Below are 20,958 nucleotides of genomic sequence, written 5' to 3'. Positions count from 1 at the left end.
AACTTATTCTATTTATTACGTTATTCAAAATGCCGGTATATCAAAGTATAATATATGAAAAGTAATTGTATAAAATATAATGTATATAATAATATATTATACATAGAAGGTAATAAGAACGTAATTAATGAATATACGCTGTTTTAGACTAAGCGAGTATATTTTGCAAATTCGTGTGACCAAAAAAGTCAGTATGTATTGTTTTAAAAGATTTTCACTTCTCATGCTCGTAAATTTGACATTTAAGCCACGCGTGAGCGACATCAAATTGCTTATTATGCTCTAGAGCATAAAGTAAAATCATCGATGACAACACTTATTAACTTAGCAATAAAGTTCAAAATCTGCAATACAAACTACTAGCACTGCCGGCGCGCCCCGACCGGCCTAAATACGATTTTCTTTAGTCTTGAACAAATAAATAAATTAATATTATGGAAAGTTTTGGAAATTTCCCTCGCAATCGAATCGATAAAAATGGATCACTTTATGCCCTTGTTGTACAATCACAGTAGATTGTTTGATTTGATTGATCACCACTGGGGAAATATTTATCATATCAAAATCAAAATAATTTATTTATCCAATACAGATATAAAATAATAGGTACAGGTTTTTAATTTTAGTGTTGTATGTTGTGCCGTAGGCGTCCAATTTTCTTGTCATTAATGGACTGTGATTACATGCTGTGCACTAGGTTCACGGTTCACACTAATAACTACCTACGTAAATTTATCCCGTATGCCTTATGCGGGATTTTATAATATATATTACGTTCACACGGCTAGACTTTCCCGCTAGACGCCGTGTGGACGATTTTGACAGTTGCCACACAAATATTGCTGTCACTACGGTATTCTATAAAATACCGTATACGGTGTACGGGAAAAAATTACGTCGTGTACCTAGTGCACAACACCATTAATTACAATCTAACTAAAATTCACTTACACTATATTACGCTTTGTCAACTAATAAATTATCGTATCCTACGTTTAAAGTTAAATATATACTATATTTATTGATTCATTCGGAATTTTATTAAGTCACATTGTCTAATTTATATAAATTAGACAATTTAATAATAAATATTAATTAGATGTATATACATCTAACTAATATTTGCACATAAAAAGATGTAATTTTTTTTCTAATAAAATAGATTACCATTGCAGGTATGCATTTATTTATTTATTAAACCAGTGAAACGTTTTTACTCCAAACATGTTGATATGCAATTCTTCAATATTAGCTTAGTAGTTTCGACGTCACCTTGAAACATCCATAATAAAAACACAGGCTGTCATTGCCCTTTCTTTGCTTATCCGCAAACAGTTTATACAATATTGCAAAAAAGGGTTTTACAAGATGAATGGGCTATTTTTAGGGTTCCGTAGCCAAATGGCAAAAAACGGAACCCTTATGGATTCGTCATGCCTGTCTGTCTGTCTGTCCGTCTGTATGTCACAGCCACTTTTTTCCGAAACTATAACTTGGTAAGTAGATGAATTCTGTGAACCGCATTAAGATTTTCACACAAAAATAGAGAAAAACAATAAATTTTGGAGATTTTCCATACTTAGAAATTGTAACTTCTAAAATAAGAGAATGATAAAATAAAAAAACTATATGATATACATTACCATGCAAACTTCCACCGAAAATTGGTTTGAACGAGATTTATAGTAAGTAGTTTTTTTTAATACGTCATAAATCGTACGGAACCCTTCATGGGCGAGTCCGACTCGCACTTGGCCGCTTTTTTTGCTGTCGTTTTTCCATTTTTCTTGGTTGATAGATAGATTTTCTTATTCTGTACAACATAAGCCACACATAAACTCTATTTTACTGTATGTCCTACAAAATCTTCCATTGAGTTACGGAACACGTATGAAATTTTCCGTAATTCAATGGGAATTTTCATACTTTTTTTTTGTATTTTGTAGTTTATTTTGACCAGAATAAGGAGCTTTTCAAACCTACCAATTTTTATCGAAATTAAGAAAAAAATAAAACCGACGACAAAAATTGGGCACGAATATGTTTCATAATTCATGACTTACTTGGTTTGCTACCCTTTTATCTGTGTTTGTTTCGGTCTTACATGTACACATTTTTTAGTGTTTTGTTTCTACTATTTGTGAGCAAATACAATGAAAAATATTTATCATAGGTCCTATGCTAACCACTGTTTTAAATATTCGTCCGTATTGGATTTACACACTGTACTTGTAAACTGAAATTTGAAGATATGATTTTAGCAGCCCATACACATACGAAAAATTAAGGACTTTTAAAGATTTTTGCAGTTCAGTACTCGGCAAATATCGTAATCAAGAAATAATCACACTGTAAAAACTGGCCACGTAAACAAAAACGCCTCGTGTATACAGTGTGGAAAAAAAATATGGCCTCTGGAGGGAAAGTGCCTTTAAGGCAACCTTGAGTTAGCTCATTTTACTTAAATTAAATTAAATTAAATAAATTAAATAAACATTTATTTCAGAATTATTTCCATATTATATTATATTATATTATATTATATTATATTAGTAACTTATTACCTAATAAACTAAACCTATATTAATACCTATTTTATTTTATAATGTAGTATCCTATCTCGATTGTTATGGGCATGTAGGCTGCTCCAGTACTGCCAGAAAGCGCCATCTACCCTGTCCGCGACTGTGGCAAGGAGACTGTTGGCGCTGCCGCGCACGCGCCGCACCAGCGACGCCACCCGCTTGCGCATGATGGCGTGGAAGCCGTCGGTGCGCGCCTCCGCGAACATACCGCTAGCGCTGCAATAGCGCGGCAGCCCCAACAGCATCCTAAAAGCATTATTATATTGCACGCGCAGGGCGCTGTAAGTTTTTTGAGTAAAGTTGATCCATAGGCTGCAGGTGTAAAATGACTGACAGTACGCCTTAAAAAGGGTGATTTTAACGTTGCTAGTACACCTTGCGAACCTACGAATCAACATATTACTTCTTACTGCCAGCGCCCTACGCTCCCTTTCTACATCTATATCATCTTTTAGCGATGCGGTTACCCAGTGTCCCAAGTACTTAAATTCTCTTACTACTTTAAGAGGAGTGCCATTCAGTCTCACTGGAGGTAACATTTGGTCGTCTAATTTTACAGTTCTTCCCCTGAAGACCAGCAACTCACTTTTAGAGACATTGTACTTGAGACCATGGGCTTCCGCATACCGCTCACAAACACTTACCAGCGTCCTCAGGGCGTCGATCGACGGGCTCAGCAACACCATGTCGTCTGCGTAACTGATGTTATTTACGAACGTCCCATCTATTGAACATCCGACCATAGTGTTGCTGAGCTCCTCAATCAGCCGATTGATATATAGGCTGAAGAGTCTAGGCGACGTAAGCCCCCCCTGCCTGACCCCGCACTCCAGCCTATACTCATCGGATAGCGAACCTGCCCACTTTACGACATTAGTTTGGTGGCCGTACCAAAACCTGAACAGTTCCACCAATTCCCCGGGTAGAGACGTCTCATCGTACAGTTTTTGCCAAAGTTTGTTATAGGACACCAAATCGAAGGCTTTAGAAAGATCAAGAAAACACGCAAAAACTGGTGTTTTCCTGTCTGTGTAGTATCGGACAGTGTGCTTAAGACAAAGGACTGCCGTTTCGGTGGACAAGCCTGACCGAAATCCAAATTGTGCGTCATGAAGCCCCATGTGCTTATCCAACTGTTTGTCCAGCACACTATCCAACACCTTTGCTACAATCGTAGCCAACGAAATGGGCCTATAATTTTTTATGTCCGCGGTGTCTCCTGTACGGTTTTTTATAATTGGTACTACCACAGTTCTCATCATATCGCTGGGTATATAAGTATGGCTGACACAGAAGGTGAAGAACATGGCGAGTACTCTAGGTAAGTGTAGCCCTGCATGCTGCAGGTGCTCAATGCTAAGGGAGTCATGACCTGGCGACTTTCCTCGCGTCATGTTCCTCACCACCGATGCCACCTCCTTAGCGGTAATTCTCACCAGCGGTCCCGCCGGCACACCCCTCGTTGGAGATGGTACCCGGCAGGGCCCCATGGGAGATTCAACCTTGAAATGTTTCTGAAATAAATCAGCTATCTCATTAGGCTCGCTAACACCCTCTACACTCACAGTAAAATAAATATTCTTTTATTTATATAAAGTTTCTTTGAATAAAATTTAACATTAATGTTATCTGTATCGACTAGTGGAATAAAACAGCGAGTGGTTTGATTTTCGGGCGAGACAAGCGAATTTATAAATTCTTTGAAAGCAGTTTCTTTTCAAAAATAAAATAATGTTTGCTTTGACTAAAATGAGTTAACTTACGGTTTTAAGGCACTTTCCCTCCAGATCCCATCAATTTTTTCCATACGTACTTACAGTAATTCAGTTTTCTTATCTCTATACTTTTTTTACCTGTGTCTAATTTCATTAATGCGTCATTCGTTCTGATTTTAAATTACGACTTCTATGTACAGTTACCATTAGATATAAGTATCGGAGCGGCCGAGGCGCTCAAAAATATCTGAACTCGCACACAAGAGCCTTGGCAATAGAGGCGAGTTCAGATATTTGTGAGCTCCTTGGCCGCTCCGATATATCGATGGTGACTGTACCTACGTCGAGTCTGCAACATGATCTATTTGTACAAGCTTTTATTTTACTTGTGAAGTTCCTATCGTAGTAGTATTGAAATTGCAAACCGTTATGTTATGACTTATGACATTTTATTGCGATAGAGTTGCCAATGTAACATTATGATTGATTCGAGCTGACCTTATTGATGAATACCATAGCCCATAGGAACATCGCTATTTAAAAACGCACCCTTACTGATAAAACCTTGTATCTGAAATGAACATTTTGACTGGCCAAGTATGTTGCCTTCTAATTTTTAGCCAGGAAAATCAAGTCTGCCGGATATTTTTTAATCATGTTGCTTAAGGCAATGTAATTAGGGCGTGGGGGTGTAATACCTGACTTTGATATCGATTTCGTAATCATTAGATTATTTCGACATCATATTATCGGGGTGCGTAGCCAACGTGACAATCTTTAATGCTCCGTAGCGACGAAACGCAAGTGTCACTGTCGCACTAATTTGAAAGACTGGTACTACGTATATATATATATATATATATATATATATATATATATATATATATATATGTCTGTATGTTCGCGATAGAGTCAAAAACTACTGAACGGATTTTCATGCGATTTTCACCTATCGATACATTGAGGAAGGTTTTTTAACCCGTGTGAAGCCGGGGCGGATCGCTAGTATATATATATATATAGGATGCTAGTGAGGCATATGGAATACATCAAAATAAATACATATAACAATTGTACACATTATTGTATAATACATATAAGTACTTCCCCACTGCCCATAACACCCAACGAACGTAGCTACTCTCCAACCTATAGCCGCAATAGATGAGGAGCTTATATTTAAAACCTGTTTGTCACCGTGATATGACAACTGAGATAAATGACTAAATGAGATAAAAACTAATATTTCGTATTACAATAATACAACTGAAAGTTTGCGTTGTTAATTGAAAAGAATATTGCAGACTACAAATTATTCGGAATAATTACCCATACAAATTACCTTAAATTTTTGCGATTTAAAAATTGATTAATCGTGTTTTGCTTGGACATTTTGGACAAAATCTTTTATGCCGAACGCTTTAATTAGAAATTATATTTTGTTCGTAACACCAAATCTATTTCGCGGTTTGACGTAAGGGTACTTTGAAAAAGTTTATATCAAACCAAACAAAAAGTTTTCTCCATAGGCATAATGGCGGATTGGTTGAAGTGACAAATCACTTTTTGCATGAGAAATTCGTATGGACAAAACTCTTTTTGCATATGATCCCGATACACAATATGAAAATAGTCAAAATACTATGGGAAACTCACATTTATGCAGTGACGATAAATTTTATATGGGTGGTATTTTTAATTTTCTATAAACTGAAAACATTAAATTAATTTCGAGTTTTTGTGACTAATCTGGTTTTAAATATATGTAAGCACCTCATATGTAACTAGCAAGTGACATAAATTCTTGATGTTTGGTTTGGAGTTTATAAGTCTTACCAGAATGTAAAAAGTTGTATTCACGTTGTTTCTAGTCACATAACTGCATACATACATAAGTACGTAAGACTACATAATGATGAAATCTACATGCCTTATTGGTCTAATGACCGAGTCTCCTGTTTTTTGTTTACATTCATGTAAGATCCATCCAACCAAAAACATTTTCATGTAAAATGTTGCCAAGACGAGACCATATGGCTCGCACTGTCAAAAACTTATCAGATCACATATAGATCCAAGTATCAGCTCTACAAGCCTTGCACAATAATGCCTTAACTTTACAAACTCTAGGTACACCTTAGGCAAAATATGTGGCTTGGTCGTTTCATTACTATAAAAACGAAAAGTGATGAGCAGTGAATAAATATTTCACTTTATTAATTCATCTTAAAAGCGGCATTCAACTAAGTTCTTGGCATATGATGTCAACATTGTCATGATCCAATTGCATAACTGTTATACTTTATAACATATTGATATCTAAAAAAACCCGATTTCGTCACTGACTCACTCACTCACTGATGATCAACTCTTTAATTCTGAGGTTACTTCTTGAAACACAAACAACGATAAAATTCTAACACTTTGAACTGTTATACCCCAACCATTTTATCACAGATAAACTAAATTCTCGGGATATGAGTGCATAGTACTCATAGTGGACCTATTAAGACATAAAAAGTTTCAATTTCATAGCTGATTGAAATTAATCGCTACCATCATATGGGCGTGTTATGAAAAATGTATTCAGTGTTCATTAAAGCCTGACCAGTAATAATGATCACGCGCCGTATTGCGGAATTTCATTGGAACTAAATACTAAACTGAACTGTCACCGTATACATGAGAATAACAGTGCCCTCTTGACAATGATCATATATTTCTGGTCGGGCTTTACTTTACTGTTATACAATTGTTCTTGTAGTAACGAAACGGCCAAGCCACAATATATAATGTGTAGAATTTGTAAAGTTAGGGATTGTAAAGTAAAAGGATGACTCTACATTAGATCTGATAACTTTTTGACAGTGCGAATCTTATGGTTTCGTCTTGGCAACATTTTACATGAAAATGTTTTTGGTGGGATTTATATTACTACAAAATACCAATAATGTGTAAAGCCTGACCAGTAATATATGATCACGCGCCATATTGCGGAATTTCATCGGATCTAAATTTTTCATACTAAACTGAACTGTCACCCTATACATGAGCATGACAGCGCCCTTTGGACAATGATCATATATTTCTGGTCGGGCTTTACCTTAATGCACCATCACGGGTTCACGGGTTAACTAACCAATAAATAATAGGTACCAAATAAAAGTTGCGTCTTGATAAATTATTTGTTATCTTGTTATTATTATAACTATTTTGTCACATAATCTTACTGTTCGTAAGTCTAATAAATTAATAGTTTAAAATACACTAGAAAAACACGCTTTTCGGCTTCATCATCAGACCTTGAAACCTAATCTTGTTTATAGTTCATTACAAGACTTTTCTAACAAATCCAAACACAGCTATGATACGATGTTCCAGTTCATATCCTCCGGCTCCATCATCAGATCAGTTCGACAGTACCATATTATTGTATTGTCATCAGAACTACATACAGCTGCCAATTTTCATGACACTACGATCCTTGGAAGATGGTTAAATTAGTTACCTTAGATTCCATTACATAGTTACATACAGGTCGACCTAATAAAGCGTGTTAAAAAAAACACAAAATATCACTTTTATATAAATATATATTTTTTTAAGTATAAATAATATTGTCAATCGTCAAGAAGTGGCCTCGTTTGAGTACTTGCCTATTTATTCAATTTAATTTACATTAACCTTTAGCAGTATACTTCGTTAATGTACAAATCAATAACAATCCGATTAACTAGAGTCAGACCAAGATAAGTTGGTAGCGATTTTGATAGCCTAGACGGTGCAAGTGTTAAGTAAACGTCATAATGTCATAGAAGTTTGACGTTTAAAATGACACGAGCCCCACCTGGGTTATCAAAATCACTGCCAACTTAGCTTGGTCTGACTCTAGTAAGGATGTCTCTAATTGTATCGATATTTGTTTTCAATTCAACAGGGTGTGGTATGAAGAGGAATTCAGAGCAAAAGCAGCTGGAAAAAAGCCGTCGTTCACAAAAGCACTGATTAAAGCTTTCGGTTGGTCTTACTTGCCCGGCGGGTTAATGCAGCTCGCCGCAGAAGCTATAAGGTTCGTATAACTTATTTTCATGACAGTGGACTAACTGTGTATCGTACTTTTATGAACAGTTGACATAAATACTAACATACTCTTGTACCAACTGTTACGATCGATTTTATAAAATATTCAGCGTCTAAACGTATGATTCTTAATGTTTCTAATAACTCCAGGGGCTCTCCAAATAGACCCAAGTATTAAAGATACCTAATGTCAGTTATTTATATGTTCTTATGATTGTTGATAGAATATATTGTAAGAAATTTGAAGACGCTCGTCTCATTGACCTTGATGCGAAACGTCAGATGCATGAATCCCGACCGAACGCCTCCTATAATTACACTTATAATAGTTCCGTTCAACTCTACTGCCCTACATGCGATAGAGTTTATAAAAGTAAATAAGTTCGGCTTCGCAAGCCATATAGCTCACGTTCGTTGCTAGCCAGGGTCGCCATTGCCGAACACGGCTTGGATAGCTATATGTATATACTAATTGTTCCCGTTTTTTTCTTTTTTCGAAAAGCTCAGTTCTCATGAAGGGGTTCATGAGGAATCGAGGGGACTCCTCAAATCTTAAATATACCTATATATTGATGTATATTTGTTGTATTTACATCAACAAACAAGCATTTATATTTAAAAAAAGTGACATTTGGTAAAGTGAAACTGCTGATGATGATCAAAAGAGAACTCTTCAGCGATACATAGTTAACGTTTGACGAATCTCTTATGTTATCTCGGTTATGTTAGTTAAGCAAGTTAGGTTTACAAGTCACATTTTTGACGACTGATGATGGATTGTATGAGGGATTGAGGGGATTGTGGTTGATGAAACTTGCACACGCACATTGAACGAACTTTTTAAAAACATTTATGAAAACATCACAACAAAACAAACATTGGTTACGTGAGTTACACTTACAAGCCTTACAGTTACGAATGTTCCCTTGAACTTTAACGATAATGTAATTCAGCAATATTACGTTCAGCGATGACTTACATTGCAAAAATTAATCACAACTGATTTCATACAAAAACATACTCACAGTTGCAATTTAATTTGAATTATTTTGATACAAATAATTTTTAAGTGAAAATAATGAAAATGGCGGGCGCCGATTTTACTTTTTAGTTATTTTTTTCTTTTAACGACAGCCAAGGTGGCAATGATAGTATCATTCAGCCAAAAAATAAAAATATGTTTTGGTGAAATACCGTATTTACATTATATTTATATAATAACAAATAAACATTAAAAAAATTATATCGGTGATATTTTTTGGACGTAATAAACATGTAATATCGATAAAAAAATACACATATAAAGTTTATGGACATCCAAACTCTTTGGTGTGAACGTATGGATTACGGTCAGAATAGTTCATTACGATACAAGTGCGAAAAGTAGGGAATTCTTGATTTGGAGACTCGCGAATTAGCTTTTTGAATTAGCGCACGTGTATTGTACAACGTTTTCCAGTACATATGGTTATTACCCTTAAATTTTCTATATACGCACATATAGTGTTAGTTACCGCACTAGGGTGGTAAAGTAGCATCACATGTATTGTAAAAATTATGCAACCCATTAAAAGAAAATCCTATTATCGCAAACACGTGTCGGTCATTTTCTCAGCCTAATTTTATTTTACCCGAAACGTTGCAAATTTAGGAACTGACTATCTTGTTTTATTCCAGTTTTTGCAAGCAAAAGGATATTTATTTTTAAGAATTTAATTTTAATTTAATTTTAATTAATTTATTTAAGAAACAAACAGTTTTTTATAGTTATATATAGCACAGGAACTTTTCTTAAAACTAGACTTACAGTTTCCTTAATGAAAATATTTTAACATCATGCTTATTAAGTAGTTACTACATAGTAAAACAGAGCTATTTATGCGCGCAAAAACAAAAAAGAAAAAAAAGAAAAGAAAAATTATGAGAATAAAAACATAAGAGCATTATAACAACCTTATGGTATTGTTTACAAACTGAAATCTCAAGGATTTATTATCTATTAATAAAGAAATTATAAAAAGCAGTAACATCTAATACTGAGATTATTTCTTTATAGCGCCAATCTGATGTGATGTAACATTTGGGTTATTAATTATTACACTGCATAGATAGTGTTTTAAATCTATTAAGTTTCTCACAGAAAATATCAAGGCTTAGAAATTTTTCGTTGTACAACCTATCTATTTCTTGCGTAAGCAGTCCGACTACGGGGGATGTAAAAGAGGGGTTTTTTCCTGCAAGCACGTTCACAACGTCGAGGGACTCTGAAGGAAAGTGAATGTAGTAAAAACGGAGCATCAATAATATTATTAATAATTTTATAAAGGGTTAAGATATCGGTACGTTCGCGGCGATAACTAAGGGATGTTATATTATGTACTCTCATTGAGAATTTGTTTTGTTACTCTGAAGGCGTGAGTAATAGCGGTACGTGGTGGGAACATGTTTGTATTTTTTAATGTTATTGTATATTGCCTGCTCCAAACAGAACGGGGACCCCGCTTCTCTTCGCGCAGCTGCTGAACTATTGGCAGGTGGACTCGACTATGACCGTACAAACCGCCTCATACTACGCCGGCGGAGTGATCCTGGCGAACTGGTTGGCAGCCTTCTGTAATCATCACGGAAATTTATTCTGCCAACAGTTCGGAATGAAACTTAGAATTGCGACGAGTTCTTTGATGTTTAGAAAGGTTAGGATACCTATAGTTAAAATTAGTGATGCAATAAATAGTAGGTAGCAGATACTTTTACTAACACGAATATGAATCTTGACTTTGCCGTTGTCCTCATACAATCAGATATACCATCAACTGCTAATATATTATGAATTCGTAATCGAAGATTTATATTCACATTTATAGTTTTCAGACTTTTCCCTTTACTAGTGCTATAAAACATTGTTTTTTTTTTTTTTTTGCTAAATTTTATGTTTATAGTTCTACGTCAACACTCAACGTAAAGTATTATTCGTTTTCTTTTCATTGCGTTGACTTAGAAGTATGATTTTTTTCTTAGCTTCAAGGGACAGTAGACCTGAGAATCACATATTAGTAAGTATGTATATTATAAATGCGAGTATGACTCACGCACCTATGGTCCTGTACAGTCAGCATCAAAAGTAGCGGATCAAATAACGCTTCATAAGTATCTGCCATTATGTAACGGCTTAACAAAAAGTGATGTCTTTAATATAGAACAACTAAGACTGTAAAAGATATACTTTAGAACGTGAATTTTAGAAATTTATCTATATTTGGAAAAGTTATCCGGGGTGTCAGATGCTTTTGGCACGTTGTTTCATCCGCTACTTTTGATGCTGACTGTACTACTTCTACTAAAAAGTACATTTTTATCTTAAGTCTCAAGAAAATAATTAGCGCTGTTTCCCTAATTAACAGTACTGCGTAAAAATGAGGTACATTGTTATTATAGTTGAGGTACATAGCTTGTCTGGTTTATAAACAAGAAAATTATAAAATGGCAGGCTTGGTTTTTTTTCTACCAAATAGTAGTTATTATATCCCTAATATTGGTAGTATTTCTCCCATTATTAGTACTAACTAGATATTTATAAACATTTGTTAGTTGTTAGGAACAGAAAGCTGCAAAAAGTGGCGGCGCGGGCGATTCTCTGGCTCGGCTTTACCCGATGAAGGCTCACGGTTTACTTTAAACGGTTCATAAATTATAAAACAACAACATACTACCCGACGTTCTCAAGTTTCGTGAACAGACAAATATCTCCTTTAGGCGGGCCAGGGCAGATTCGTATTGAGACAGTTTCGTTTTTGGGCCCGAATCTGAGTAAGCCTGACTCTGTAGAGGCCAGATTCGCCATAGGTATCTTTCTGAACAAAACAATATCGACATACGACTTATGATATAGAAGTCACGTTCTTTTTAAAACAATTTCTGAGTAGGTCAGATTCGTATATGGTCCCGTGACATGACAGTAATACGTCTGATTGGTAATAAGTTGGGATCGGATTTATGCAGTTTCTTATCTCATCCGATTAGCAACGATTCGATTAAAATATTAAGCAGATTCTTTTAATGATGAATCCTGGAAATAACGCTTTCTTATTAGGACAGATTTTATGTATATTTAATTTCGAAAAGGCCAGCAGGTACAATCAGCAGATATCTGAGATACTGGCCACTTTAAGATTAAATATGATAAAGTAATTAATAGATAGTTCTTAATGACAATGTCACAATGGTTATGTGATTTTCTGACCTACTCAGAATCCGGCATTATGAGAATCTGAAGAGCTAGGAATTTGAGATCTTAATAACCTGACATCTTAGGAACTTGGATAACTAATAAAATGCTCTATACATTATCGAACTTACTCAGAATCAGAATTAAATAGAAACTGGCAACATTAGAGTCATACTTACTCAGATTTTGGCCTAAAACTCAACTGGTTTAATACGAACCCGTCTTGCCCCGCCTAAAGGAAAAATATCCGACCCATGTAAAAGTATGTACTTAAGTTCGTGCAGTGAGAATACGCTTACCTATATTATTACGAGTATATTAACAATCTTCTATAAGCTCATGTGAAGTTTTTCTTACGTAGTAGTGAGTTTCCGTCTAGGCATTCCATTTCACACGTTCGTAATAAGACGTAACCATAACCAACCACCATGCGTTATTCGTGGGCCAACTGAACTCACTATCTGTCCGCTAAACAAATCATCTATACTTATAGGTCATGGTGATGAGTAACGGCGCCCTTGGCGGGACGACTGTGGGTAAAATCGTCAATATTTTATCAAACGATTTGCTGCGTTTCGACCTGGCGCTCCTCTTTCTGCATTACGTTTGGATCATACCCCTGCAGTTCGCTGCTGTGATGTACCTGGGCTACATGCAGGCAGGGCATTCCGCATTTGTCGGCTTGGCTGCATTGCTGATCATCGCCATCCCCATTCAAAGTAAGATCTTGAATGTGCTAAAAAAACTGAAAAACGAGTGTCGGTTGCCTAGCGGTGATGTGTGCGACTTCTAAACCGGAGGTTGTTGGGAGAATCCGGAACGTTTCGAAGAGTTTTTTGACCCTACATACGAAATATTATATAATATTTACGTTTGAAACCGGTTTAATTCCGATAAAGCCTCAGATCACTTACTTCTTATATCTATGGATAAAGCCTAGATTCGCTTTTAAGTTGGAAGGATAGATGGCAGTAGAATTAATTTCTTTTGCCAAGTTAAGAAATTAGACCTCGGGCTAATCTGATAAGATTAATTTAAAACAAATTGATCCGTTCCTTAACGTTCGTGATATATAAACATATTTGAAAGTGTATATTTTCTTTTTTCATTGAAACATAAAATGGTTTTTGTTTTAGGTGGCCTCAGTCGACTCATAGCCAAGGTTAGGTTCCGCACAGCTGAGAAAACAGACGACAGGGTCAAAACAATGAGCGAAGTCATTAATGGAATACAGGTAAGATGCACAGGATATCCCTTGCCAGTATAAATAAATCTTCACTTTCGTTACCGTCCATTTACTCTGAACTACTCCAGACCAGAGTCCTGTAATTATTGTGGAAGAGACGGCTTGTGCTATATATAATTCGCAAGCTAGCCCCAATCAGGCTGGAAACTTTTTAAAACTTTTAATTTTTTGCAGTCATGATCTTTTAGCTCCGATTTTATCTTAACCGAAAAGTTTGTATAAATATGTGTAAAATTATAATCTGAATACAAATTCCGTGAATCTCAATGGTACAAGCCAAACTTCGAACACAAAAACCCTTCACAATAATAATAAATAACCGGCCAAGAGCATGTCGGGCCACGCTCAGTGTAGGGTTCCGTAGTTACTCTTCCGTCACAATAAGCTAAACTGGAGCTTAAAGTATAGTAAATTGTTAACCAAGGGATGAAATGGTACCTTTCACCCGAGTTAAACAAATAGGCTTTGCATAATCAGTACCTAATTAAAGTAAGTCTTTTTACTATGAAGGGAAAACTTTTTGCGATAACTCAAAAACAGCTAAACTGATCATGTCCGCTATAGTTTTCATTTAAACTTCCACGATTTTTTTCATATTTGTTGGACCTATGGTTCAAAAGTTAGAGGGGGGGGGGACACATTTTTTTTTCTTTCGGAGCGATTATCTCCGAATATATTCACTTTATCAAAAAATGTTTCTTGAAAACCCCTATTTGTTTTGAAAGACCTTTCCAACGATACCCCACACTCTAGGGTTGAAGCGAAAAAAAAAATTCACCCCCACTTTACGTGTAGGGGAGGTACCCTAAAGAAAATTAAATTTTTAGATTTTTTTGTACGACTTTGTCGGGTTTATTGATTTATATATCCATGCCAAATTTCAGCTTTCTAGCACTAACGACCACGGAGCAAAGCCTCGGACAGACAGACAGACAGACAGACAGACAGACAGACGGACATGGCGAAACTATAAGGGTTCCGTTTTATGCCATTTGGCTACGGAACCCTAAAAACGCATGTCATCGTTCATCAATGATAATTTTAATATGAACTTACTGCGATATAATAAAGCTACTGGACAATACACGGCTTACAATGTCACAATAAAAGTACAATGCACGAGACTAAAAGCCATCAATGTACTCCATATTATCTGGTGTTACAATGATTATAGATTAATCCCAAGTTAAATAATATAGTCCTATTCATATTATCAGTTTATCACTACAAGTGACCTATCAATACAGGTGTTCAAATAACTAACTTCCATAGCAGTATCTAAGCGTGGCTCAAGGTATCCATAAAAATATTGATAAGTAGGACTTGAGTTTATTAGAATTTTAAAGGAAGGAATTTGTCGTTGCTCTTGCATTTTTACGTACAATTTAAGTTAGCAACTTAAACAAGTTACAACTTTACATACTTATTTCACAAAAGTTACCGCAAACTCTCCAGGAGAATTCACGTTCAAGTAACTATTTTATGTATTTATACATATTTTATTGCAAATATATATACAACAATGTACACACGTCGGCATTCCCCGCCAGTCAACCATTAGAAGCATTATTAAATTAAATGAAATACAAACAATCTAATGTATGGTTAATAAACTGTATACAAACATCAATTTCAGGTGATTAAAATGTATGCTTGGGAGCTCCCATTCCAAAAAGTAATTAGTAAAAAGAGAGGCTCAGAGTTAAAAGAAGTTAGAATCGCAACCATTCTCAAGACAGTTTTCCTTGGCTTCATGATGTTTACGGAGAGAACGGCGCTGTTCGTCGCTATCCTGGTGTATATACTGCTGGGGAACCCGATGTCTGCATCTGTGGTAAGTTAATATAAATATGTAGCATATACCCACCGACCACCTACTTATACATGTAGCCTTTACCTACATATTTACACTGCTCTTATCTATCGAGCTAAGTTTGTATCGATTTCTATTGAAGGTATTATCAGATAGTTATTTTGTTTTTTGATGATCATTATGACCTTGCAATATATCCAATCAATTTGTACAATGTCTTCAATAATTGATGTAGTATTTAGATCTGCTATACAGATAAAATAACTGTTTATCATGATCATTATTGATTCTTAATGACAATTGTGCCGTTAATCTGCGTGGTTTGGTGTCGTGCATAATCTATCCGGTAATTAGATAAAATCACTGTATAGTTCATCAACAACAACAATCAGTTTCTTCAATTAAATTGTTGCGTGAATATCAGCATACAGTAAAATGTCTTAATTTGGTAACAAATTGTATTAAAATAATGAATCTTGATCGTCAAGAAGTATTATGAACTGTTTATTAGTGAGCGACATATTATTAGTGACTATTTACATAATAACTGTATTCTAATAATAATATGTAGCTGGTCACTAATAATTTGTTAATAAAGCCAGAGACTAGTAAATATTCAAGACGAACCACCTCACGTGCTCTTTTTAATATTTTCCATTGTAGTAGACCTATATAGTCTGTCACCTACTGCTTTTATGACCTCTCAATGTAAAGTCCGACTAACATGGTAACTATAATACGCACAAAAGTACAAATAGAGCGCAACTAAAGCATTTCAGTCATATTTTTATTTAATAGTGCCATCTAGTTATATAAACCTTTTCTAAGGGATTTGGTGTTTATAACTTAGTAGTCAAGTCCAATATATCGTATTGTTAAATTGTAAGTAAGTCCAATTATAAATAGCAGTATTGCCTTAGTATGGTCACAGTTTTCCATGTTTTTTTTTGCAGCGTTGTATGGGGACTGTCAGTCTCCCTTATTTACTAAATGGAGTCTGCTAAAGCTATATCTAAAATAGTATTTGTTGTACTTACCAACGTTGCAGTTGAGATCATTATATATTATTGTCATCAAATAACATTTGAAAAATCGTTCAATAAATTACCGTGTTCTTTCTCTCTAGGTATAAATAACAGGCGGTTTGGCTATGAGGCGGTTTGGCATGCTTATGCATGTTATTTCCATGCTGGAAATGGCTCAATAATATTATGATTTTATTTACCAGTTCCCAAAGTATGGATGTTCCGTACCGTATACATATATACGGTACAGAATGGGGCTGACATGAGAGAGGTGTATTTCCGGCCGGACTTTCAAATGATTCTAATTTCGTGTTGTTGTCAGATATATCCGCTGCAGCAATTCATGAATACGGCGAGCATAAAAGTGACTCTGATTCTGCCTCTGGTGCTGTCCTTTACCGCTGAAATGCGCGTCACGCTCCGACGAGTTGAAGAATTCCTCGCATTTGGTAAGTTCTCATACCTGCCTTTAAAATAAAGTGCCTTTCAGAACCTTAAAAATAACTGAGGGCACAGGTACTTCGGTTAAATCCAAAAATTCTGTAGTACTCGTTCTTCAGAAAAAATGCTGTGGAGGCCTAGCCAAGATGGCAATCGTTCGCAGATAAACGAAACGAAAAGTTTATATTGCACTAATATGGAAGAGTGATAGAGAGACAATAGTGTATCGTTTCGTTTCCTGATCTAGCCGTCCAAGTACTTTGTATGGCTGCTAATAACACACCAGTTATTTTTAATATTTTTTAGCTTTAAGTTGTGCGTAAGTGTAAAATATACTTAGTTTTTTAATTAATACGAAAATTGGGTTTGCAGTTTGTAAATGGTCTACAGCACCATCAAAATAACGGTGACATACACGCTTATTTATATACAATGGTATGCTATGCTTAATATATGATCATATATTATCAAAACCTGAAGTAGAAGTTTTTAGACCTCATATGTGGGTCACCGGCAGCAACTATTTAAAATCAATAAGGCCCACACCTTTGGCACGCACAGCTGCACGCACTGCGTCAACCATTTTCCTAACTCTGTAGGCTATGTATATTAATATTAAACCTTTAACACTATCGATCTACTATTTATCTCAGGCGGGCGGTGCAAAAATGCACAGTGATTTTCTAGTAAATACCTAGACTAGTTATAAATAAATAAATATAATAGGACATTATTACACAATAATGCCACAACAATATAATAATATAATGTTACAATAGTTATGGGAATAAAACTAGTTAATAATTATTAAAATACGGAATTTGGTCAGTTCGGTATAAAAACCAGGTCAATTCGGGTAAGTGTGGTATACTTAGAGGGACAACTGGACAAGTGTAGCTAGCGTTCACATTGGTTAGTGTTTATTGCGAGTTCATACGTTTGCTACTTACGTTTAGTGGTAAATATGAACTTGCAATAAACACTAATCAATGTGACGGCCAGCCACACTTATCCGAATTAATATTTTCTAATAAAATATTTTTTTAAATCGGTTCAGAAATGACGGAGTTATGAATTAACAAACATTAAAAAAAAAACATACATCCGAATTGATAACCTCCTCCTTTTGAAATCCTGAAGTAGGTTAAAAGTTAAAACATTCGGGCAAACATGGGTCACCAGTTTATATATATAACTACTAGTTCCGAGGTGGGTCACTAGTTAATAACTTGAACTACTATTGAAAGGTGAAAACCGCATGAAAATACGTTTCTCAGTTTTTGAGTTTATCGCAAACATACAGACATACATATAGACGCGGAGGAAACTTTGTTTTGGTGTAGTGATACTGATACCTAGTTGTCTCCAAAAAGTTCCAAATATGTGTAATCTAGCTGGACGATCGGAACGGAAGGCGTACCTACCTACACTCGGTAAGCGACGGGGAGTCAATCGAATCTCTAAATAGATTATAGGACAGCATAAGACACATGCAATACCAACGCAATCAAATTGGGTTACATTGTGATTCGCCAGAGTTCTACTGGGAATTAGACCCGTACTCCAGAATATCAATTCTTGGGGTTGTTATCTGCTCACTACAAGCTGTCTATTTAGGGGAGAGTCACTATATTACTTAAAGCCGTATATTTCTCGCACTTTCACTCCTTGATGTCATACGGTACACTGCTTTGGAGAAATTCCACAGATGCAAAGAGAGTATTAATTCTCCAAAAACGTGCGATCCGTTTACTAGCTGGAGTTAAACCAATGCACCATTGTAAGGAACTTTTTAAAAATAATGGTATAATGACGCATTATTCGTTATACATGTTTCAAGTTCTGATGTTCGTGAGAAAAAACTTCTCTATGTTCAAACGTGTCGAAGTCATGGGCAAACAAATCAGATCGACGGGAAGACTGCGAACAGTGCCGCGTCGCATGGCACTTTCATGTAAGAATCCGCGAGTAATAGGCCCAACTTATTACGAACGTCTACCCGCCGAATTAAGAACTGAAATATCTGACGAAGCATTTGAACGTCAATTGAGGAATTTTTTATTGGAAAACCCAATATATTCAGTGGATGAATACATGGAATTAAAATTATAATAACTGTTTAACATTATAGTTTATGTAAAATTGATTTAAGATGACATTTGTTCTAGAATATTATTATTACTGCTCTTAGTTTTAATGACGATCATTATGTGATATCTTCTAAATATTTAGTTTGACATGTATTCCATTATTTCTTTTTAGTTTTCCTGTTTCTTTTGTTTCGTAGTTTTTAATTTGACGGTAATTTCGAATTTGTTTTTTTTTTTTGATAATTATTATTGACGTTTTATATTTATATGTTTGCATGCCAAATCATTGACGATCATAATGTAAATTCATATAGATTAACATAAGAATAATTTATACTGTAATTTATCGTTATGAAAATAAATAAATCTAAATCTAAATCTAAATCTATATCGTACCAGTTTTTTTTAATAAGGTCGATATTTTGTTTATGAAAGCAGTTACAAATGTATTTGAATATGCATATAAAGGTTCAGATATTCGCTTCATTATGTATGAAGAATATGAAGATTAGCATTTTGGAATTAAACTAGCTTAGGCGAATTTTCAAAAGTTATGGCGTTCGGACGTAACTTAATTTAAGATGTGTGCGGTATTGTAGTTTTTGTATATATGTAATATATATTATAGAATATATATGTATTTAGTATAGGTAGTAGGTATAATTTTCAGTAACGCAATACAAATTTATATAGGTACTAAAATTAAAACTAAACTAGCCATAAAATAAAACTACTTAAAAATTAAACTAATATTAAATAAAACTAAAATTATAAGATATACTAATAAACAAATTAGTTATAAAAAGAATACCCCTTCTAAAGCCTCCGCCTGCGGGATCCCATAACGCTGGCCGCGTTACCTCTCTGTATTGCCAGGGATATACGCTGGGAGAGGTAAGCGCCAGCCCTATGGTCTCCAGTGGCGTCGATCAGCCGTGCCGACAGGGCCCCCATGAATGTTTTCATGTCCGCCGACCAAGGTCCCATTGTCTCCACAGCAAGCGCCGCAAACTCATAATCTTGCAGTAAAGATGAGTATTTGCGGCGCTTGAGTAGTTGGGCCTGGTCGGCAGCAGCGCCGGCTTGTGCGCGGGTAGCCTGGATGTGGGATAGCGCAAAGGTGTCTACGCATGTGGCGTCCCACACCAAAGGCCTACCCAGTCTCCACGGCACCAATGTGGCTCCGTCCGGTCGCTTGCCATCGTCTCTCGCCATACCGGTGGGTTCTAAAGTAGCAGGCATAGAGACGGTAGCAAGCGACCGCCGAACCAGATCATTAATAGTACCGTGGCGATATAATCGGCCGGCGCTTTTGGTGCATGAGAGGCCATGTCGGCCTAGCCAGTCCACGTCCTTGCCGCATGCACAGGTATGGGCGGAGCATATTTTGGCTCCAATTCGCAGGCAGACCGAAATCCTCAACGTATTTTTGTCCAAAACCGTGCCAATATTGCGCGAAGGCAAAGCGTTCAGCCAGAGTCCCGATTCATTAGTAGAGATAGCTAGTAGGCGGGCGCGATCTGAGTCGTCCGGACTATTTTCTATAAGAGAAGCGTGAGTTGCTTTAAGACCAGGGATATCCCAAACTCTCTGGATATGTTTCGTGGCCGGGACATCCGCTCCAGAGCAGGTATTGCACCAAGCAGCTTCCGCCTCCGCCAGGCTCGCTATCTCAGCGCCGGATATCTGGGGAAGATTTAAGATTTTACCGGCTAGAGACAGCGAGCTGTAAGCGGAG

General features: G+C 35.9%; 2 protein-coding genes across 2 annotated transcripts in view; one reads left to right on the top strand and one right to left on the bottom strand.

Annotated features, from left to right (window-relative positions):
• Positions 1-20,958, top strand: part of LOC133521770 (ATP-binding cassette sub-family C member 4-like) — a 47,732-nt gene that overhangs the window by 1,401 nt on the left and 25,373 nt on the right. Inside the window, exons 2-7 of the mRNA XM_061856841.1 lie at positions 8,238-8,369; positions 10,869-11,073; positions 13,099-13,324; positions 13,742-13,839; positions 15,488-15,685; positions 17,012-17,138. Coding sequence (XP_061712825.1) covers positions 8,238-8,369; positions 10,869-11,073; positions 13,099-13,324; positions 13,742-13,839; positions 15,488-15,685; positions 17,012-17,138 — 986 coding nt within the window. The remainder of the gene's footprint in view (positions 1-8,237; positions 8,370-10,868; positions 11,074-13,098; positions 13,325-13,741; positions 13,840-15,487; positions 15,686-17,011; positions 17,139-20,958) is intronic.
• Positions 2,494-2,983, bottom strand: LOC133522003 (uncharacterized). The gene has a single exon (XM_061857177.1). It carries the CDS (start codon positions 2,981-2,983, stop codon positions 2,591-2,593), a length of 393 nt encoding a protein of 130 aa, XP_061713161.1. The 3' UTR covers positions 2,494-2,590.

The sequence above is a fragment of the Cydia pomonella genome, chromosome 1 (assembly GCF_033807575.1).
Source record: "Cydia pomonella isolate Wapato2018A chromosome 1, ilCydPomo1, whole genome shotgun sequence".
Lineage (NCBI taxonomy): Eukaryota > Metazoa > Arthropoda > Insecta > Lepidoptera > Tortricidae > Cydia > Cydia pomonella.
Note: the sequence above shows the minus strand (reverse complement) of the source record. Positions and strands in the feature narration are given on the sequence as shown.